This window comes from Microcaecilia unicolor, chromosome 1 (genome assembly GCF_901765095.1).
Source record: "Microcaecilia unicolor chromosome 1, aMicUni1.1, whole genome shotgun sequence".
NCBI lineage: Eukaryota > Metazoa > Chordata > Amphibia > Gymnophiona > Siphonopidae > Microcaecilia > Microcaecilia unicolor.
In genome coordinates, this window is record NC_044031.1 from 603,194,101 (window position 1) to 603,217,712 (window position 23,612).

Here is a 23,612-nt window from a genome sequence, read left to right on the forward strand (position 1 = left end):
AATCAACTTTCTGCAGCAGTCCGCTGGCTATCCAAAAGCTAATAAGCAGATAAGGCACCATACAGCTACCTGCACTCCAGCGCTGAGCTTGCAAGCCTGAGACTGCTAGATTAGCTGGGGTTACACCGGCGTTACCAACTAAGCGGATGTTCCCACCAAATTATGTAGGCTTTTTTTTTTTTTTAATGTTTTGTTTTTACCGGGAAACGTGAGGCAAGTGCTGCACTGTTCCGTGCATGCGCACACCTCAAGTACTCCCGCCCCTCTACCGATGCTTCCGGTTCCGCAATTCTCCTGTTGCGCATGCTCGGGGCAGGCGTCTGCTGAGGGGTAAAAAAAAGGCGCGGGTTTTACTTTTTGCTGCTGTTCTGTTAGAGGAGGGCGTTCTGAAGGATTGCAGCGAAGGTCGAGGACTAACTGTTCTCGAAACCGCGACCTTCTGCCTTCACTCTAGCGGCTGCAAGCATGCGTGTCAGGACGGGAGATGTATTTCGTGTGCACAGACTAGGGTCTGTTTTGCTATAGGGTGTGGAAGGCAAAGGGTGCCAGCCTCCAAAGGTGAGAAGAGAGGAAGTAAACTGGGAAGCAGTATTTCGGAGGGATCAGCCTGAGTTAGACAGTTATTTATTTATTTATTATACTACTACTTATTTTTATAGCGCTACTAGACGTACGCAGCGCTGTACACTTCAACATGAAGAGACAGTCCCTGCTCGACAGAGCTTACAATCTAATTAGGACAGACAAACAGGACAAATAAGAGATAAGGGAATATTATAACTTATAAGTGAGGATGATAAAATAAGGGTTCTGAACACGTGAACAAGGGTTAGGAGTTAAAAGCAGCATCAAAAAGGTGGGCTTTTAGCTTAGATTGGAAGACAGCCAGAGATGTAGCTTGACGTACTGGCTCAGGACGTCTATTCCAGGCATATAGTGCAGCAAGATAAAAGGAACGGAGTCTGGAGTTAGCGGTGCAGGAGAAGGGTGCAGATAAGAGAGATTTACCCAGTGAACGGAGTTCCCGGGCAGGAGTGGAGAGGTACTGAGGAGCTGCAGAGTGAATGCACTTATAGGTCAATAAGAGGAGTTTGAACTGTATGCGGAAACGGAAAGGAAGCAAGTGAAGTGACTTGAGGAGAGGGCTAATATGAGCATAACGACACTGGCAGAATTTTGAACAGATTGAAGAGGAGAGAGATGGCTAAGTGGGAGACCTGTGAGAAGCAAGTTCAATAGTCTAAGCGAGAGGTGATAAGAGTGTGGATGGGGGTTCTGGTAGTGTGCTCAGAAAGGAAGGGGCAAATTTTGGTGATATTGTAGAGAAAGAAATGACAGGTTTTAGTCTGCTGAATATGTGCTGAGAGGGAGGAGTCGCAGATGACCCCAAGGTTACGAGCTGATGAGACAGGAAGGATGAGAGTGTTAGCCACAGAAATAGAGACTGGGAGAGGAGGAGAGGTTGGTTTAGGGGGAAAGATAAGAAGCTCAGTCTTGGTCATGTTTAGTTTCCGATGGCGCTGAGACATCCATGTAGCAATGTCAGTCAGGCAGGCTGATACTTTGGCCTGGATTTCGACTGAGATTTCTGGTGTGGAGAGGTAGATCTGGGAGTCATCAGCGTAAAGATACTACAAACTACTACTACAAATCATTTCTACAGCGCTACCAGTAGTACGCAGCGCTTCACAATTGAACATGAAGAAAAGACAGTCCCTGCTCAAAAGAGCTTACAATCTACATCAGGACAGACAGACAGGACAAATAAGGGATAAAGGTAGGGCAGACAGGTAGGACACATAGGGAAAAGGGGACTATTGAAGAGAGGAGGAGTGGCCTAGTGGTTAGGGTGGTGGACTTTGGTCCTGGGGAACTGAGTTCGATTCCCACTTCAGGCATAGGCAGCTCCTTGTGACTCTGGGCAAGTCACTTAACCCTCCATTGCCCCATGTAAGCGGCATTGAGCCTGCCATGAGTGGGAAAACGACAGGTTTTAGCAATCTGTTGAATATGTGCAGAGAAAGAGAGGCAGACCCCAAGGTTACGAGCAGATGAGACAGGAAGAAGAGCGTGTTGTCAACAGAAATAGAAAGTGGGGGAAGGGGAGAGCTTGGTTTAGGTGGGAAGATAAGGAGCTCAGTTTTGGACATATTGAGCTTCAGGTGGCGGTGAGAGATCCAGGCAGCAATATCAGACAGGCAGGCAGATATCTTGGCCTGGATTTCTGCCGAGATTTCTGGTGTGGAGAGGTAGATCTGGGAGTCATCAGCGTAAAGGTGATATTGAAAACCGTGAGCTGAGATCAGAGCACCAAGGGAGGAAGGTACTGAGAGTGGGATAGAGGAAGAGGAGGATCCACCAGAGTATACACTAAAAGTACGCTGAGAGAGACAAGAAAACCAGGAAAGAGCAGAGTTCTGAAATCCAAGTGAGCACAGTGTGCCAAGGAGTAGGTTGTGATCAACAGTGTCAAAAGCAGCAGAAAGATCGAGAAGGATGAGGTTAGAGTAGAGCCCTTTGGATTTAGCTAGGAATAGATCATTTGAGACTTTAGCAAGTGCTGTTTCAGTTGAATGAAGGGGGCGAAAGCCAGGTTGGAGTGGATCAAGAATAGCTTGAGAAGAAAGAAAGTTGAGGCAGCGACGGTGTACAGCACGTTCTAGTATCTTGGATAAGAAAGGGAGGAGGGAGATGGGGCGATAGTTGGAAGGAGAGGTAGGATCCAAAGAAGGTTTTTTGAGGAGTGGGGTGACTGCGGCATGTTTGAAGGCATCAGGGACAGTCGCAGTGGAAAGTGACAGATTGAGCATATGAGGCAGGCGGTGGGGGAGCACTGGGAGCGCGTTCGCCAACAGCGTCCCACACAACAATCAGTGAGGGAAGGGCCAGCCGACTGTCATCCGTCGTCCGATCACCACGGGCAGCCCGCTGGCACACTGGGGATGCCCCAGTCCCAGTGGCAGTCCAGAAGTTTGGACTCAACAGGACTGACGACCGAAAGGTCCCGCACCTAACTATTTCAGCAAGGTCTCTGGAGAGGTGGTAGCTCCGTGACAGCTAGCTAGCAAGGTCTCTGGAGAGGTGGTAGCTCCATGACCACTAGTTAGCCGCCATCTTTAGGGAAGGTCGATTATTTACTATAAAGATGATACTGAAAACCATGGGATGAGATCAGAGTACCAAGGGAAGAAGTATAGATGGAGAAAAGAAGAGGTCCCAGAACAGATCCCTGAGGTACACCAACTGACAGTGGGATAGACGTAGAGGAGGATCCACTAGAGTATACACTAAAGGTACGCTGGGAGAGATAAGAAGAAAACAAGGAAAGAACAGAGCCCTGAATTCCAAGTGAGAACAGCGTATCAAGGAGTAGGCTGTAATCAACAGTGTCAAAAGCAGCAGGTAGATCGAGAAGGATGAGGATAGAATAGAGACCTTTGGATCTGGCCAGGAACAGATCATTGGAGACTTTAGCAAGCGCTGTTTCAGTTGAATGAAGGGGGCGAAAGCCAGATTGAAGTGGATCAAGAATAGCTTGAGATGAAAGAAAGTCAAGGCAACGGCGGTGAACAGCACGTTCAAGTATCTTGGCTAGGAAAGGAAGGAGGGAGAGGGGGCGATAGTTGGACAGATAGGGTCCAATGAAAGTTTTTTAAGGAGTGGACTATGGCATGTTTGAAGGCATCAGGAACAGTCGAAGTGGAAAGTGAAAGATTGAGGATATGACAGATAAAAGGGATGGCAGTAGGAGAGATAGTGTTAAGTAGATGGGTGGGAATAGGATCAGAGGAACAGGTAGTTAGTTTCGAGGAGAAAAGAAGATGTGTTGTTTCCTCTTCAGTGATTTCAGAGAAGGAAGACAAGGAGGCAGGGGTTGGAGGGTTGAGAGGATTGGCTAAGGGAAGGAGAGGTGGAGGTGACCTGATTGAGAATTCAAGTTTAATCTTGTGAACCTTATCATGAAGGTACTCAGCCAGAGTCTGGGGGGGAAGTGAAGGCACTTTGAGGAGAGAGTTCAGTGTGGCAAAGAGACATCAAGGGTTTGAGCCAAGAGAATTTGTCAACTAGATATAATAGTCCTGTTTGGCAAGTAAAAGAGCAGACTGGAAGGAGGTCAGCAGGAATTTGAAATGTATGAAGTCCGCATGGGCACGGGATTTCAGCCAAAGGCGTTTGGCAGAGTGAGCACAGGAACGTAGGTAGCGGATTCTAGAGGTCAGCCAAGGCTGGGGTTTGGTACGTTTTACAGAACAGGGAATGGGAGGAGTGACAGTATCCAGAGCAGAGGAGAGAATAGTATTATAGGAAGAGACAGCCTCATTGACAGACTTGGATAACATAGTGGTAGAGAAGAGATTTGAAACACTGGAGGACATTTTATCTTGGCATAAAGTTCTAAAATAGCCTCCCTATTCAAACGGTACATATTGACGCTCTCCGTATCAGACATTTCCTCTAACGGCACCCTTGTGCGGTATACACGCTGCAGAGGTAGCGGCCTGAAGACCTGCTGGTGGGTCTCCCTCCTGCACTCCTACCTGTGCTTCTGCAAGAATGCGATAGCAGGCAAGCACTATTGATATACCACCATCACACCGCTAAAAAGAAAAGTTGACAAAAGCAGTACAAACAAATTACTCCCCCACTTTGCACTTCCGGCTCACATGAAGGAAGGAAGAGGAAATTAACTTTTTTTTTTTTTTTTAGCTCTGATGGGACCTGTGTCACAAGAACGCCAGCTAGGACCTGGCGTTATTCTGTGGCGCTGTTTTTCAGCATAGCACCGTTTTACACCTCTGTTCATGAGGCACTAGTTTTCAATAATCCAGAAGGAACGCGAAATGACCTTATTTACATGAGGTTGACTACATTTAAATGTCATGTTTATGACGGTAACCACATTAATCATCCCATGTTGTTAAAAGTGTGCGCAAAAATGGCGCTAATGGGCTTGCACGCGTGCGTTGACTTTTGATCATCGAAATGTCATAGCGTTGAAAATATAGTGCCTGGCACATGCCCTCTAGAGTTGTGCATTGAGCACAGCTCTTGAGCACATGCCCAGAACGCCAGAGGGGGAAGAGGGAAGGAGGTGGAAGAAGTGCTGCCTCCAAAGTTTAAAGGCAGCATCTCCCAGTTTACCACCCCAAAATGAGAAGAAATCACATTTGCACTACACAGGATTGCTGTGGGAATTTCTGCAGCAACATCAGCCCTGCAGTCTCCAAAGAAGCAAACAGATCCTAAAAACTGACCTGGCCCTATGCAAGTCGAGGGCGCATGGCTGCCTTTTTGATGGCTGACTCTTCAGAGAAGCCAAATAGCCAAAAAAATGCCACAAAGGGGGGGGGGGGGAACAACATCAGCAGGTAGCCCTACAGTACTGGCAGGACCTAGGAAAGCAGTCCACCTAAGTATTAACTGTGTGAGCAGTCTGCAGCTGAATCCCGAGTCACCTCTTCTTTGCTATTGCTGTGGAGATCCGGTTGGGTTCCCCAGACACCCTAACACCAGCTCCAAGCTGGTGTGGGTTTGTTAGCAGCAAGATCGCCCATGTTTGGCGCGCTGTCTGCTGAGCATCAGGGAGGAATAGCGAATGACCTTATTTGCATGCACCTGATGCTGTGAGATGGTAAGCTTGTTGGTTCATGCACTTGTCAGCTCTTAGCATTTTGTGCTAGCAAATGAGGATGCTAGTCTCACACTAATGGCCTCTAGTGCCCGCATTTGCTTATGAATATCGTGGCCTTAGGAAACTAGCAGTTGAAGCACAAAAAAGAGTATATTCATAGTCAGGAAGGTAGTATCCTTCAGAAGGAACAGTTGTACAAGGTTTTAGCCAATTATCTTGGACAAGTTCCAAGTCATCACCAAGGAAACAAAAACAGTTCTACAAGGAAAGAAAGAATAAAGTAATAATTCAAACACACATTAAGTAGTTTATTTCAATTATGTTATTAAAATAATTAAGCCATGAAAAGCTTTCACAAAAAAAAAAACTTTGATACCTATTACATACACACAAAATACGTGGAAATGTACTGTGAATGTCTGTAGTACCCTGTGACTAAATAAGCTCTTTAAAAATATTTTCTTAATTGTATTGGTATTTGAATTATAATGGTGAACTTTCTCCCCTTCCTTATGAGACGAAAACAAAAAGCTGAGAGGGTCTTTTACTACAACTTACCTCAAGTTATCTGCAGCAGATAACTCGAGCTAAACTTTAGTAAGACCCCCTAAAGGCGAAGATTATGGGAACACTATATTTTATAAGGGAAAACTACAGTTCCCGTCCTCCTTTTCGATTTTTATCATTTGCGCCGTTGCTGACAACAAAAGATGGCGTACAGGCCGGGGAAGAGTAGCAGCGGCGGTGGTGAGAGCCGGCTTGTCTCTCTGCCGCTGTCCCGCATCAAGCTGATCATGAAGAGCTCGCCCGATGTGTCCAGCATTAACCAGGATGCACTGGTCCTTACCGCCAAGGCTACGGTAAAGCGCGGGATTAGGCCGTTGGCCTCTCCTCTCATGCAATGTGAACATAATGAATGCCCCGGGAGGGTAGCACTTAGTATTCCAGCCTGGTTGCGAGTGACGGTTACCGGTCCTGTTCAAATAAGGAAGGCGCTCGAGGGTCAGGGATACAACATGCTATTCCGTTTTCCCCTCTCTAGAGTAAGAAATGAATGAAGTTCATTCTAAGGAGAAGAAAACCAGAAGTCCTTTTCATTCTGGTATTGAAAAAATGTTTTACCCCGATCCCCATATAAAAATATCCAACATGGGTGTTTTTCACGGGATACTCTGCTCCAGTTCTCAAGAATTGATAAAAGCCTCAGTCAGGCGGCAGGCTCTTCATCAAGGAGGAGGTTTAATAAATAGGAGTACAAGTGTGAGCTCAGCCTATCTAGTCCACTGTAAACAAGGAGGACGCCAATTAGGACAGCCTAAGTTTCCTCTTCCCATCGCAACCGTCATCCCCGTTTACTCAAAACAAAGCAAGCACACCTATGAGCTGCTGCATCCACTTTGTTGTGTTTTTTTTTTTTTAATTGTTGGTCCATCTGTAACAAGTTTAAAGCTTTTTCAATTGGCTAGGCAGTGCCGTAAAAGGTAGAAGACAAAAGATAGTTTTTTTGTTTTTTTTACTTATTAGACAGCTTTTTAATTTATTAGAAAGCTTCCCATATGTAGATGTAAATATCATGAAATAATTGAACATCACTAAAACAGCTTTAAAAAGTATTATAGCTGCTAGAAACAGCACTGTTAAACTCTTTATTTTGTGCTCATTTTTCTACATTAAAAACTAAATAAATAGACTGTATACGATACAGATGGCTAAATTTCATTGAGGATATCCTGTTTCCTGATGGGTTCATCTTAAATGTTGTGTTGTAATCTGCCTTGGGAAGTCTGGTGTTATAAAGATGATGGAATATACTGAAATTAAATGGAAGTAGAATTAAACTCTCCTTTCATTGGGGCACATGGAATCACAGCTTCATCTGTTTTGTAGAAACTTACCTTTAAGATACACAGATGGATTATTCTGTTGGTTGAGCATGTTTCAGGGACAAGTGGTTTATAAGTCAAAATAATAAAATTATTTTCTGTCAAACAGATCTCTCATTTGTTGAAACATAACTAAATGGGCTATAAGCCCCTAATGTAGTTTGGCAAGATGGTGGAGGCTATTATTAAGAATAAAATTGCAGAGCATATACAAAAACATGGACTGATGAGACAAAGTCAGCACGGATTTAGTGAAGGGAAGTCTTGCCTCACCAATCTAATGCATTTTTTTTGAGGGGGTAAGCAAACATGTGGACAATGGGGAGCCGGTTGATATTGTATATCTGGATTTTCAGAAGGCGTTTGACAAAGTGCCGCACGAAAGACTCCTGAAGAAATTGCAGAGTCATGGAATCGGAGGTAGGGTATTATTATGGATTAAGAACTGGTTGAAAGATAGGAAGCAAAGAGTAGGATTGCGTGGCCAGTATTCTCAGTGGAGGAGGGTAGTTAGTGGGGTCCCGCAGGGGTCTGTGCTGGGTCCGTTGCTTTTTAATGTATTTATAAATGACCTAGAGATGGGAATAACTAGTGAGGTAATTAAATTCGCCGATGACACAAAATTATTCAGGGTCGTCAAGTCGCAGGAGGAATGTGAACGATTACAGGAGGACCTTGCGAGACTGGGAGAATGGGCGTGCAAGTGGCAGATGAAGTTCAATGTTGACAAGTGCAAAGTGATGCATATGGGTAAGAGGAACCCGAATTATAGCTACGTCTTGCAAGGTTCCGCGTTAGGAGTTACGGATCAAGAAAGGGATCTGGGTGTCGTCGTTGATGATACGCTGAAACCTTCTGCTCAGTGTGCTGCTGCGGCTAGGAAAGCGAATAGAATGTTGGGTGTTATTAGGAAGGGTATGGAGTCCAGGTGTGCGGATGTTATAATGCCGTTGTATCGCTCCATGGTGCGACCGCACCTGGAGTATTGTGTTCAGTACTGGTCTCCGTATCTCAAAAAAGATATAGTAGAATTGGAAAAGGTACAGCGAAGGGCGACGAAAATGATAGTGGGGATGGGACGACTTTCCTATGAAGAGAGGCTGAGAAGGCTAGGGCTTTTCAGCTTGGAGAAGAGACGGCTGAGGGGAGATATGATAGAAGTGTATAAAATAATGAGTGGAATGGATCGGGTGGATGTGAAGCGACTGTTCACGCTATCCAAAAATACTAGGACTAGAGGGCATGAGTTGAAGCTACAGTGTGGTAAATTTAAAACGAATCGGAGAAAATTTTTCTTCACCCAACGTGTAATTAGACTCTGGAATTCGTTGCCGGAGAACGTGGTACGGGCGGTTAGCTTGACGGAGTTTAAAAAGGGGTTAGATAGATTCCTAAAGGACAAGTCCATAGACCGCTATTAAATGGACTTGGAAAAATTCCGCATTTTTAGGTATAACTTGTCTGGAATGTTTTTACGTTTGGGGAGCGTGCCAGGTGCCCTTGACCTGGATTGGCCACTGTCGGTGACAGGATGCTGGGCTAGATGGACCTTTGGTCTTTCCCAGTATGGCACTACTTATGTACTTATGTACTTATATTTTGTTCTTGTGATGGCTTATACTGTGCCAAAACTGGAATTACAGTGAGACAGAATAATAGAATTCAGTAACATCCAAATTTATGTTTTAATCATCTTTATTAAAAGCAAAACATGTTGGTTGATAAGCTTCATACAGAACAAGAAAAAACCAGTAAACCATCCAACATGGCACAATAAAAACTTGTACAGAGAACATACCTCAAGAACCCTTCCCCTTCCGTACTCCCCTCCCTCCCTCCCTCCCTCCCTCCCTATAAGCCCACCTGACTGTTTTCACCTTGACAAACCTGACTGCCTTGGGTAACTCCAGTACCAGGTTATCCTAACTACCATAAGAGGCAGACACACAACATTATAATTTTATTAGTATTTGGGTAATAACTGAGAAAATGCTATTCAAAATTATATTACAAAGCATGAAGTTGACTTGGTTAACTTCTGCTGTATATCAACCAGTAGTAAACAATAGTAATAAACAATATTAAGTGCATTTTTATAATATACCACTGCATTCTTCAGAAGGAGCAAGTTCCCACTAACCATCTTTCTCTTTTGATCTAGACACAGGAGAAAAAAAAAAGCTTTCAAATGCTCTCTGGTTTCAACCTAATACATATTAAATGTGGGATATGAATGTCATAAATAAATAAATAGATAGAAACTCTGAATGTTGAGCATCTGATTCCCATGACATGATGTCTGTTTTAGTGGCCCATTATTACCAGGAGAAAAAAAAATCTCTGCATGAATATAACACATGCTAGGGTGTCCCTGTAACCAGTCCCTCCAACTGACCACTGATTAAGATTTATAAGGGAAATGGGACTTGATATACCGCCTTTCTGAGGTTTTTGCAACTACATTGAAAGCGGTTCACATATATTCAGGTACTTATTTTGTACCAGGGGCAATGGAGTCACTTGCCTAGAGTCACAAGGAGCTGCAGTGGGAATCAAACTCAGTTCCCCAGGATCAAAGTCCACTGTACTAACCACTAGGCTACTAACAAATTACTACTCTACCTATGAAAAGTTATTCCGTTATTATTACTTTCTCTGTGTACATCCGTATGCTGCACAAGCTGGCATGTTTGAAAATATAAGTGAGATTAAATAAAAATGCTACCAGCAATAAAGAACGACAAGGTGGATGCAGCAGCTCATAGGTTTGCTTGCTTTGTTTTGAGTGAATGGGGATGACAGCTGCACTGGGAAGGGGAAACTTAGACTGACCTAATTGGTTTCAGCATTCTGACGTCACTTCATCTCCTGTCTATTAAACCTCCTTGCTTTACACCTCCAGTACAGCCTCCAATCTGCACATGAGAATGTGGTGGGGCATGCTGCAGCACCTAAATAATAGTTCTGCCCCTGAAAAAAAGTGAGATGTGCTGCAGAAGTTGAGCTGTCCAGACAGTAAAGGTGATTTTAATGTGGCAGCTTTGGGAATCTGACTGTGCAATATTTTGGATATTCTATTTTGCACGCTACAAGAGGAAATGCCTCCATCCAGCCCGTGGATACATCGGAGAGACAGTCATAGGAGAGGTCCCCACACCAACTTGGCATCAACTGTTGGGGGCACCACAAACCCAACTGATGCATGCAATAACATTGGCAGAGAAACTTTCTCCAGCCTTGGAGACTTATCTGCTTCAATGCAGAGCTGACACTCTCTTCCACGTACTTCCCAAGAACAGCACTTTGAAGAGTCAGACTCAGACCTCTCCTGGGAGAGAAAGCAGGACCCACAGGACCTCTCAGCTGAGGAGTCCTGTGGCATTCCATCTGATCCTTCTCTGCAACCTGAGAGATGTAAGTCTTTTTCAGAAAGTATATCCTTTTCTGGCTTTGTCCATGAGATGGCACAAGCCATATGTTTCAGATTGGAGACAGAGGAAGAACCTAATTCAGAACTCTGAGTTTCGAGATTTATGACTCTCCTCCTAAGGAATCTCTCTGTTCCCTTCATACAATAATGAAGTATACTCTGATCAAAAACTGTGAGACTCCACTGACAGTTCAAGTTGCTTCAAATAAAATTGATACAATGTACAGGATTCACTGGGTTTGAAAAAACGCAGTTACCCTATCATTCCCTAGTTATGGAATCTGCTTTAAAACGTACTTGCAGTGCAAGATCTCAGGCTTCTGCTCTTCCAGGCAGAGAAGCTAGAACATTAGACTTTTGGCAGAAGAAAGGCCTCAATGCTAGTCAATCGCATATTAGATTATCAACTTTATTCCACAATTGGCAGGAGAAGTAGCCTAGTGGCTAGTGCAGCAGACTTTGATCCTGGGGAACTGGTTTCGATTCCCACTGCAGCTCCTTGTGATTCTGGGCAAGTCAGTTAACCCTCCATTGCACAGGTACAAATAAGTATCTGTATATACCATGTAAACCGCTTTGAGTGCAGTTGCAAATACACAGAAAGACGGTATATCTAGTCCCATTTCCCTTTCCCCTGAAAAGGCTGACTAGTTCCTCAAGCTTCACAGGAAACTTCTAGATTGTTGTAAATATCTGGCAAGACATGCCTTTGATGTCTCTTCTCACATATCTTCCTTAGCAGTAGCAGTGTGGTGTCTCTCCTGGCTCAGAGTCTCTGACCTTGAATCTGCTGTCCAGGGGCATCTAGCAGATGGCCCTTGTTGGGTAACTTACTCAGTGACAAAGTTGAGGATGTGGCCAACCTAATAAAAGAGCATACAGATGCTATTACAACTCTGCCCAGGCCACAGACTTCTGCTGCCTCTTCTTCTAGAAGATTTGAAGCAGGATTTTGACACACTAATTACTATACATCTAAGTGCAATATAAGTGGTGGTAACAGCCAAATAATTATTAACTGGTACCAAAAGAAGCATGTCATTTTTATAAATGTCAAGAGATGCCAGAGGTTCAATCACCACCACAAATAGCAAAGGGGACATGGGACAGCCCTGGAAAATTCCTCACCCAAGCTTGAATTCATCTGATTTAAACCCATTCTGCACACTGTACCTTGTGTAATTTTTGTACCCTGCCTGCACCCAATGACCCATAATTGCCTCACCTCCCCAGGTCAATGTGGTCCATTACTTCAAACAAACTTCCTACTCAACACATTTGAATGCCCTCTTGGTATCAGCTGCTACACACATTGTTTTTTCTTTCAGTCTTTGAAATACTTCCTCGAACCTGTTGGAGAGAACTTCAGCAAGAATCTTCATATCGTTAAGTAATGTGATTGGACGATAGCTCTCTCAGCCTCATTCTTGCCCAGTTTCAGTAACACCACTGCATTAGCTTTGCACATAGAGGGTGGGAAAGAAGAACTCTCCAAAATGCCGTTGAAAAGCCACACAAGCAACCCAGAAATCTCTTGTTTTAGTATTTCATAGTACTTTCCAAGACAGCCATCCTCTTCTGGTGTTTTTCCCCAAGGTAGGTAGTGAATGATATTCTCCACCTCCTGCTGGGAAATAGGCCAATTCAGTTTTATTACGTTGGCAATGGGTAGGGCCGTGTCCTTGATGTCTATGAGTGGCCTAGTGGTTAGAGCACCAGTTCAAATCCCACTGCTTCGCCATTGCCTCAGGTACAAACTTAGATTGTGAGCTCTCCAGGGACAGGTAAATACCCAGTGTACCTGGATGTAACCCACCTTGAGCTACTACTGAAAAATTGTGAGCAAAATCCAAATAAATAATCCTGTTGTTAGTACAGTTTAGTTCAGAGCTGTAGAGCCGAACATAAAATTAGCGAAATTCACTCACTATTCTCTATGTGTGAATAAAGTCCCATCTACACCTAGAAGCTTGCCCACCCACTTTGCATTACATTGCTGGCAAAGCTGCCACGCAAACAATTTTTCCACTCTGTTACCCTGCTCTAAATATTCTCTAGTGGTTCTCCTCAACAAATACTCCATCTTGTGTGTATCAAGCAAATTTGTTTCAAGTGTATCAGCAACCCAAGCACCCCATCCTTTTGATCATCCCACCCCTCCTGCTTCCCATCATTTCCCCCATCTTCCTTTTCTACACCCCCTCCACCAACCAAAGTAAGCTTGTAACCTTATTGCCCCACCCCCACGTCACACTGACAAGGAATTCATAGCACAACCAAATTTTGATTACTCCCCCCCCCCCCCCCCCCGACTCAAATATCTTTACTCCTAGCATACATCGCTGCGTCAAACTATCAAAAAATATACTTTCATGCAACCATAATTTTAATTGTGTCTAGGGGCAGCCAAGGGCAGATCTTTCTCTCCAGCCCCCTCGCTGAACAAGCTGCCCTCTGAATTCTGATGAAGTTGGACTCGTATATCAGCATCTTCAGCCCTTTCCTTGTCTTTATAACTGTTTAATACTTCTGTAGCAGTGTTTTTTAAATTCTGTCATAACAAATGAAAATGTGATTGATTAGCTGTAGCTCTGCTCAGATTCACTTTTATTGGGGTCCAAACTGAGTCTTTCCATTGTCTCCATGTGTAATCCAGCAATTTAATTAAAGCTTCAGTTAGTTTCTGGCACTGTACACAAAGAGTACTATTTGCCTTTCATAGACATTACAAATTTTGCTGGGTGCCAGATACCCACTTGTAGACCTGTTCGCACTTCACGTCTTTTTTCCACCTCATTCCCTCCACACTAAGGTCCATGAAAACCAGGATATCTCAATTTTCAAACTTGCAAATTCTTTGGCCAGCTTGAGTGTATGTTCCACCTCTGGGTACTGTAAAAACTTAATAATGAATACTCTGGATGGCATGCCAGGGCCAGGTTTTGTCGTAGATCCTGGGAAGCAGCTCACCAGTAGCTTATGTACGAATTGCTCAGCACTGCCACCTTCACCCCTGTCAGGTGGATCAAAATTTCTAAAGTTGGACTATCTGGCAAGTTTTTCCTGGTCTTCCGCCTTGTCAACCAAAATGCTCATTTGCTTCTGCAGAGCGCTATATATTTCGCACCCCGTTTCCTGTTCTATCTCCACTTCATGCAGTTTGTCCTCCATTTCGTCCATCCATTCCTGGATAGCCTCCCACAACTCTAAGCTCCTGTAAAACTTGCATCAACATAGTCTCGCTGTGCTGAGTGAGGCACTCTTCCTAGCAGCTCAGACTGCAGGTGGTGAACTTCTGGTTTCTCCTTGTTCTCCACAAGAGCTCAGCTTCATGGACTTGCCCGTGTATCAAGTCTCTTAGTGAGAAAGCTAAAATATGTTCAGTGTCGCCCATGTATTCCCACTGCAGGGGCAAGTTTATGGAGGAGGCACAGGGTTAAATTAATAGCATCTGTTGCACATTGCCACTCAACTAGAAGTCCCACAATATTGCATTTGATTTATTGCTATGGTATCAATAGATGTTTATGTAGATTACATCCTTATTAATCGTACTTACCATGCTGCTTATTTGTTGTAACCCAATAAAATGTTGGGAAGAAATTATATATATGCGTCAAAAATATTTGTTGGGGAACAACTCTCTGAAATCTTAGAGGGGCCAAATTTGGCATAGTGAAAAATGAAGGAAAAGACTCATAGAATCTGAAAATGGACAAGATCAGACTGGGGATTCCACAAAAATAAAGTCCCGAAAGAAATGGCCCAGGGAAGAGGGAGTTCAGCGCCTGCTGCAGAGCAACATTTTATACATTGAAGCACAGCTGTTAGGAAATTGTTCTATCCTCTCTGTTGCAGACAAAATATACCTACAGACACACACAAATACACCCATGGATGGCAACTTCATTTCCTCCAGTGTTTTGTCTTTTTATCTTCAAATTGTTATTGAATTTGCAATAACTGATTAAGGATGATATTATTGTAACCCACTTTGTTATGTCTTTTATTTGTAGGAGCTTTTTGTCCAGTATTTAGCTATGTATTCTTACAAGCATGGTAGTGGGAAAGAGAAGAAAGCTCTTAATTATGATGATTTGTCAAGCACAGTAGATGAATCGGAAACATTTCAGTTTCTTGCAGGTATGTATAAGAATAAGCAAGCAAATGTAATGCAGTTATGGATGTGCATACATATTTTCTCAGATGTTCTTACGGTAGCCCAGAACATGAGATATTCCAGTCCACCAAATGGAGATTTTCTCAGATGTTCTCACGGTAGCCCAGCAGAGCATAGGATATTCAGTCCACCAGATGGAGATTAACCAAAATAAAATCGTTTCAGGCAAACCTGTTCATACTATTCTGTACAGCTGCATCCCACTCCCATATCTCATTTTTTTTTCTGACCTCCCTGCAAAAATATACTCTGCTTACAAAGCAGAAGCAAGACAGCATTATGTATCAGTGCTTGAGTCTGGAAAGTAGAAACTGTGGTGCAGCTACTGTCTAATTGTGTCAGAGCTATTGAATAAGGATACCTTGTTATGGGGCATCAGAGGCACAGGCTTGTCATATTCATAGTTACTGTTACCACTTAATAAAACGCTATGGTAGTATGACTTGCTAACAGAGGTAGGTGGTACCTTCTAGACTAACTAGTTTATTGAGGTATGAACTTTTAGGATTTGTGCACTCTGTTCCTTAAAAGCTCATGCCTCAATAAATTGATTAGTAAGGTGCCACCTACCTCTGTTATCATGTCCTACCACCATTTCTGATGCACCAGACTAACACGTTTTAAAGCAGTAAATGATGCAACACTTTGTGTGTTCAGCTCTTGTAACTGTTGAATAAGGAAATGGTATCAATAGAAAAGTCCGCAATATTCTAAGAAGTTTGAAGCTAGGCAATCAGGTTTGGTGTCACACTTCCAATGTCCGAGTTTAAACAAAACAAACTCACAATAGTTATTTAATCAATTGGGACCTCAAACGCCCCCCCAATAGGGAAAATACGGTATTCAAAACAACACCCTATTTATTCGGGGAGTAAGGTACTATCACTGGTCCCTGCCTAAGAACAAAAAGGAAAAAAAACATCCAAAAATACTCTAAATCCAGAGAAAAATAGATGGTTTAAAAAACCTTTTTATTCAAAAAGAGGACAGGATAGTAATAACCCAAACCATGTGCATATACACCACATGACTTTTAAATAGTCCCACCAAGCACCAGATCCTGACGGAATATCCCTGGTATTGAAGGACCCAAACCAAATAGGGGCATCAAAAAGGAAACCACCCCCCCTGTTTCTCGATATGCTACAGTTATGGTTCTAATTTCAGTTGTAATGCAGTGCAAGTTACCGATTGCAAATTGTAGGTTGCAAAATGCAGATTGAAGATTCACTTGCAATTCAAACCAACCACAACTAGCTAATCACTAGTACTTATCTTAGGGAAGTTGCCTCCAAACAGTCCAATGGTTCCAAAATTTCACAAGATGTCACAGTCAAACCAGCTCAACTAGTCCAATCCAAGGTGCTTAACTCGCCAAAGTAAAGCGCATATTTCCCTCAACAAGAGCGCCTTGTTTCGCCCATATGTTGGCTGCTTCAGGAAATAAAATGCTCCTCAAATTTGTCACGCAATCACAAAATATTTGACTCCAAAGATGGCGCAAATATTTTGTGATTGCGTGACTTTACTTGTTACATTTGTATCCCACATTTTCCCACCTGTTTGCAGGCTCAATGTGGCTTACATAGTACCGTAAAGGCGTTCACCAATTCCGGTATAAACAGTTACACAGTGATGTTATGGTAGAATAGGGTTCATGTGGAACAAACATTAGGGAATCATATAGAGGAAGAGTTACGTTATGGCCATTATGTTCTTTGGTTTGGTAGTGTTGCCGGGTTCAGGTATTTACGTAGGGTCAGTAGGGTATGCCTTTTTGAACAGGTGCTTGCATCACAGATCTTTTGCCTCTCTTGTGTTCCCTATACCTACTTTACTAGTGCTAATTGCGAGAATGCCAATTTAGGGTATTGTGTAGGGCATATTTTTCTCAATATCGGACCCACAGAGCTCACTATATGACTTCCCCCTTTTGTGCCAATCCTAATGTGAAGATTCAGAGAATAATTGCTTTTGACTTGGGATAGTCTGCCATATGGAGTACTTGCTGGGTTATTCTAGTGGGTTTTCCATTGGAAGTTCTAGCAGCTGGGGGTATAAGGGATAAAGGGTCAAGGATAGTTTTTATTAAAGTTTCTGTGGTGGGAAAAAGTGTATTTTAAAACCTGGATGTGGGATACAGCTCCTACTCATTGGCAATAGTATTATCATTTTAATGTTTTATTGCTTCTGGAAACTTGAATTGCTAGCCTCACTTTTAAGCTTTCATATTCAAATCTATCGGGAACTGTAGTTCTTCTGGTTTGCTTTACTTGTTTGGATTGTGCAAGTTTGTTAATATTTTCTGTTAATCACCACTAAAAACTATTTTGAGTTAAATGTTTTAATCACTTACTGGATGTCTATGATCACACAAACATATAATGGCATATATTATCTATCATTTGTCAGTGTGCAAAGACTCAAATTCAAAAAGTTTTGAAGGTATTTGTAAAAAAGCATCCCACTTGATATGAGAGTTCAAACCAGAAGGTTCCAAAGTGGTCAGTCTAAAATCCATCATTGTTCTGGTCTTAAAAGATTTTGCTCTTTCACCACCTCTAATGTCCATAGGTACACAATACAATACTGAACACTTTAATTCTGTGAAGCAGTGATTAAAACTCTGTGCAATGTACTGTAGACTGCATGGCTGACAGATGTTTGATTGAACTATTGTGTTCATCCATTGAAGTTCCAATATACTTCTTATCCAGAAATTTCTAAATCATCTCATTGTTTGTGCCTTTTATATTTGTAGAAAGAGAAGACAGTGAAATGCTGCAAGACCTGATCTGTATATTTTACTGGGGCTAGGTTAATATATTTGCTTTTCCAAGTTGCTGCCATTGGTACTGCAAAATAAGTAAACATCTATACTCTAACATGTATTATTATATGTTGTATCTTTAAGATATCCTGCCAAAAAAGATCTTAGCCAGTGAATGCCTAAAAATGCTTAAATCAGAGGAAAATGAGGAGGGGGAGGAGGAAGAAGAAGTAGAAGAGGATGAAGAGGAGGATAAGGAGGAAGATGATGATACAGATTCTTAAGTGTTTCGTATTCACAAAGTTTGCTGCAGTTTCATTCAGCTCATCATTGATACCCTGTCTGTATTTCTATATGTGATAGTTCAAAGCACAACGTTTTTTCAATTCTTGTTTTCTGGGTAGTGAAGATTGCTTAAAAAGTTTATATGTGCAGCATTTTTATCAAAATAATAAACTAAACAATCCCCTTTGATACGCTGATGTTCGACTGTAGATAAATATGGACAGACCAAGAAAGGAGTACCTTCTTTGAACTGTAGTGTTTAGCTAGTATTTTCATGAACCATCTCTGTCTTCCTTCTGTGTTTTTTTATAGGCTTTATATGCTGTAATTGGAATTGTTTCTTTATATAGCAAGTAAGATTAATAGTGGCTGGGTTATGCATTTTATGGTAAATCTATATTCAATATATTACAAAATATATTTACAATACTGACTTAACCCATATCAAGCTTACTAGAAATAAGATGCCACAGTTCAGCTAAAATAATTAATAAAAGCAATATACCATATCACTGAAACCCACAACCAAATAACTACCCACAAACATCAGTGTCCCCAGTGTTTCCAATCATGCCTAAAGAGGCAACATACCCATATGGCAGGCACTGCCCAAATAAAGTTTGTTTACTTTTCTTAAGGTTCAGGTAATGTCCATTGTAAGCTATAGTATGAGTTTATACTTCTATGAGAGGGACCCTTCCAATTCTTTTTTTTTAATCCTAATGTGGCATAACAAAGGTGTATTATTTTGTGATTGCTAAATGGCATACAAATGCCCTATACACCCAATGACTATGTATATTTGTTGCTATATCAAAGGAGAAGAACTTTTTACTATAATATATAACTTTTGTATATAGTATGTTTTGTAATAAATAATTCAGAAATGTGTTTGTTATATATATACATACATACATACATAACAGATAGACAATTAAGCCATAATTGGGTATAAAAAAAAGAGCAATTTGAGATTATTTTACATGAGTAAGCTAGAAAAGCTTTGATCATCTTACTACAAACTAAACATCTCTGTACAGCTGTAGCACACTGGACCTAGATTTCTCAAATATGGATTGCTATTATGTGTCATAAGTAAATGTACCTTAATTTGATTGTGGGGGCCTGAGGGGTTATCATAATGCAAGATGAAAAGATTAGAATAAGAATACATCAAGGCTAGATATTGGACACACCAAAAGTAGGTCCCTGAGTTCTACTGCTAGGAAGTATGGATCACCAGAAGTATATAAAAGGCAGTGTTTATTCAGCAAAGCAACAGAAGTAAAGGTTTCCAAAACAGCTTTTAAGAATCCCTAAAACTAAATCCTATAACTCTAAATACAGATACTTAATGTTATGGAATAACATCTCCCTCCTCCCTTTCCTATCCAAGGTACTTGAACGTGCTGTTCACCACTGTTGTCTTGACTTTCTTTCATCTCAAGCTATTCTTGATCCACTTCAATCTGGCTTTCGCCCTCTTCATTCAACTGAAACAGCGCTTGCTAAAGTCTCCAATGACCTGTTCCTGGGCAGATCCAAAGGTCTCTATTCTATTCTCAACCTTCTCGATCTGTCTGCTGCTTTTGACACTGCTGATCACAGGCTACTCCTTGATACACTATCCTCACTTGGATTTCAGGGCTCTGTTCTTTCCTGGTTTTCTTCTTATCTCTCCCATTGTACTTTTAGTGTATACTCTGGTAGACCCTCATCCACTTCTATCCCACTGTCAGTTGGTGTACCTCAGGGTTCTGTCCTAGGACCTCTTCTTTTTTCCATCTATACTTCTTCCCTTAGTACTCTGATCTCATCCCATGGTTTTCGGTATCAACTTTACGCTGATGACTCCCAGATCTACCTCTCCACGCCAGAAATCTCAGCCGAAATCCAGGCCAAAGTATCAGACATTGCTGCCTGGATATCTCAGTGCCATCTGAAACTAAGCATGACCAAGACTGAGCTTCTTATCTTTCCTCCTAAACCCGCCTCTCCTCCTCCCCCATTCTCTATTTCTGTGGATAACACTCATCCTTCCTGTCTCATCAGCTCGTAACCTTGGGGGTCAGCTTCGACTCCTCTCTCTCCTCTGCACATATCCAGCAGACGATTTGGACGGCTTTAGAATCTCTCCACAAGGTCTGTACCTCATTTATTTATTTTTAGACAATTTAATATACATAATATTCAAACAAGAATAATAATACACAATTATGAAATATCATATGAAAAAGGAAAAAAATAAAGAGAAAAATTAACACATTTCCATCGTCCACAATTTTACAAGAAATAATCCAAGAATTTAGAAAATTATCAAGCTATGAATAAAAATCCCATGCTTTTAAACCAAATACTGCGCCTTGCCTTGTAGACTCACTCCAAATTGCTATACAGTGTTCATTCAGGTCTAAAGTTTCACAACAACACTATCTTTACTTATAAGAAAATTTTCCAACTGATTAGGTTCAAAAAATTGGTATTGCTTAGTGTGGAGTAAAATCCTACACACGCAAGGAAATTTCAAAAGAAAATTTGCTCCCAGGGCTATTGCCCTTGGCCGCAAAGCAAGAAATGACTTACGTCGTTTTTGGGTTTACCTGGATAAATCCGGGAAAACCCGTACTTTTGAACCTAGAAATAAAGAATTCAAATGTCTTAGGGAAAGTCTGAGAACTGCATCTCTATCTATTTCTAGTGCAAAGGTCACCAACAAAGTAATTCTTTGGGTGACCACCTCCAAAGAAGATTCCAGGAAGGCCGTTAAGTTCATTGGATTTTGAGGGTTTAAGTTTTCTGGGACTTGCCCAGTACCTTGAATATAATACGCCCTTGTAATTGGTGGCAATGAAATCTCGGGCATTCCCAGTATATCCACTAGATATTTCTTAACCATTTGTATAGGCGATATAAGAGGTAATTTTAGAAAGTTTATAATACGTAGGTTAAGTCTCTTAGATTGATTTTCCAAATATTCCATGCGCTTAGAAGCAAAATTCCTTTCTTTAATTAAAGATTGTTCCACAAGTTCCATTTTTTCAATTTTTTGAGAGAGGTTTTTTACTTCAGTCGCATGAACCTCATTCATTTGAATTTGTTTTAATGCAGCTTCAGCTAAAACTTTAATAGTTTCTGTATTCTTTGAAATAGCTAATTGTAAAGTTGAGAGAGTTGTGGAATTTAAGTCCCAAAGTGACTCTAAGGTCTCTACAGCAGGTTTTTCAAAATTCCTCTCATTAAATACCAGGGGAGGCGCTTGAACAACTCGTTCCAGGGTACTCACAAGTGCAGAGTCTGCCACAGGAGCTGATTTCTGCTCTGAATCATCGGGTTGTTCAGGAGATATTCTTTCTGCCTCTGTCAGGTTCCCTCCCTGCTCGTTCCCTTCACCTCTTCGGGCGGTCGCTGCAGGACTTGACTGGAAGCTCTCACTTCCTGGTTGAGGAGGTGCTGCACGAAAGACAGGGCTAAGGGAAGCCCCGTCGCCACTGTCGGTCAGCGCAGAAGCGCTGACACCAGCTGCAGGGGTGGAAGTCAAACCGGCACCAGACGCTATTCCAAAGCGTTCAAGCGTCGATTGGGAGAGCGGGGGTCTGCCGCCAGGGTCCAAGGGAACATCCCTGACTTTCCCTCGTCGCTTACCCATCTCAACAACGGGTAAGGAAGCTCTCTCAAGATCAGCTGAGTGCAACTTAGATCGCGTCCGTTAGCGCTAAGTCAGACCGTCGCCATCTTGGATTCCCGATTTGGCCAACCGTCTGTACCTCATTTATTACTGTCTCCCTGAATAATTCAACGCAGATAAACTTTTTAAAAAAGTCAAACTGAAGGGTTGTTGAAAAAGCAAAATGACTTGGAAGGACAATTAGGGAAAATCTTTCAACAACAATCATTAATTTCAGGGGACCGAATACTAATTCACAGGAAACTAGAGAATTTTGAAAATCAATCAAGAAACCTGAACTTAAGATTGTTAAATTTCCCAAAATCTAAATTTGTCACTCCCAAGGATATGTTTGAGAAATTTTTGAAAGAGGTATTCAAATACCCTGAACAATCATTACCTCCACTTCAAAAAATCTATTTTCTGGAAATGAAGACTTCCCCACAAAAAGATACTTCTAAACCTAATTTACCTGAGAAATTGGACTTAACAAATTTTTTTGAGCAATCAATGGATAATACAGAGACTAGAGCAACCTTAATTGTAACATTTGTTTTCCTACAAGATAAAGAATCTTTAATGAGACTTTATTTTAAAAATATTCATCCGGACTTTAAAGGAAGCAAGGTCTCTATATTTCCAGTATTGCACGATGGACACAGCAGAGGCGAAAAAAATTTCTGGACATGAAACAGGAATCTCTTACAACTGGGGCGATCTTCCAGTTACAATTTCCGTATAAATGCATGTTGATATTTAGGGAGAAAAAAAATATATTTTTTGAACCTGAACAATTGCGGTCTTTCCTTGATACGAAGAGGAACCAGGCCTTAACCCAAACACCGAGTCCCGAAAATACTTAAGAACCGCTGCTAGTATACTTTAATTTACTTATTTGTTATGCTAACTTCCTTTGGCTTTATACCGTCTTGAATCCACCATCCTATATTAGTGGACTATAATTCCATTTTTCAAGAAAATTTCTTTGTAATAATATTCCTTATATGTTCTTTGAAGCTTGAAATGGATGTATCTATTCAAAGAGATGTATCTTTGTTTAATTTGAAATGAATAAAGAAATTTAAATAAATAAATAAAAAACTTGGGGTCCCATGGGTCAATTTTAGCAAAGAATGGGAAAGGTACCGGTACTCAATTCCCCCAAGTACCCCCTCAAAAAAAGCCCTGCTTATGCCTTTCAGGCTCTACCACAGGTACCAATATAAAAGTCTCATTCACTATAATCATGTTCAGCTCTTTCATTAGCTATATCATCTGCTCATTCAGATATTCAAAATAATCTGAAAAGCGGGAAGGAAAAAGTCTCAGACAATGCAGGTTATTTCAATAACTTAAATAATCCTGCTGCATCAATCACTGACATTAAAAAAAAACTATCCTGTTATCATAAAACATTAATTTTATTTTTTATATATTTTCTTTTTTTTTATATTAAGGCTTTATATATTTAAAAAACCAGCATGACTTGACAACTGTGCTACTATCCCCGATGCTGGCCCCCATTTCACAGGACCATATTGCTGCTTCAGGAGAAAATTTCTCAAATGTGCTCAACTGGTGAAAGTAAGTGAGAGAGCACATTTGAGGATTTTTCAGCTGATGATGACAGCAAGTACTCTTTGGTTCTAAGAAAGAATGTTCTAGATGGGAGTCTGTTGAGGCTTTTTCCTCCCTTAACATACTTTTAGTATCAAGATTTTGTCTAAATGAACTGAATCAGCTTTATTGATGTTATATGTGAATAAGA

General features: G+C 41.5%; 2 protein-coding genes across 4 annotated transcripts in view; one reads left to right on the top strand and one right to left on the bottom strand.

Annotated features, from left to right (window-relative positions):
* The window catches only part of TRAPPC9 (trafficking protein particle complex 9), a 1,491,395-nt gene extending 1,491,149 nt beyond the window's left edge, over positions 1 to 246 (bottom strand). For 2 of the 3 annotated variants that reach the window (XM_030219566.1, XM_030219550.1), the window contains exon 1: positions 70 to 221. The gene's annotated coding sequence lies outside the window, so the exon portion shown is untranslated. Of the gene's footprint in view, positions 1 to 69 lie in introns of all 3 variants that reach the window. The other variant, XM_030219557.1, reaches the window with a different exon arrangement.
* A 6,083-nt stretch (positions 247 to 6,329) lies between these two features.
* CHRAC1 (chromatin accessibility complex subunit 1) lies at positions 6,330 to 19,071 on the top strand. The gene is made up of 3 exons (XM_030190217.1): positions 6,330 to 6,492; positions 14,962 to 15,088; positions 18,040 to 19,071. The coding sequence occupies exons 1-3, from the start codon at positions 6,343 to 6,345 to the stop codon at positions 18,177 to 18,179; spliced, it is 417 nt and encodes a 138-aa protein (XP_030046077.1). The 5' UTR covers positions 6,330 to 6,342; the 3' UTR covers positions 18,180 to 19,071.
* The last annotated feature ends 4,541 nt before the right edge of the window (positions 19,072 to 23,612 follow it).

What these genes read in the sequence shown, in the direction of transcription:
- CHRAC1 (XM_030190217.1), top strand. Translation starts at nt 6,343, where the DNA reads ATGGCGTACAGGCCGGGGAAGAGTAGCAGCGGCGGTGGTGAGAGCCGG. An exon ending in TCCTTACCGCCAAGGCTACG is followed by an intron (nt 6,493 to 14,961) that starts GTAAAGCGCGGG and finishes TTTTATTTGTAG; the next exon opens with GAGCTTTTTGTCCAGTATTT. An exon ending in AACATTTCAGTTTCTTGCAG is followed by an intron (nt 15,089 to 18,039) that starts GTATGTATAAGA and finishes TGTATCTTTAAG; the next exon opens with ATATCCTGCCAAAAAAGATC.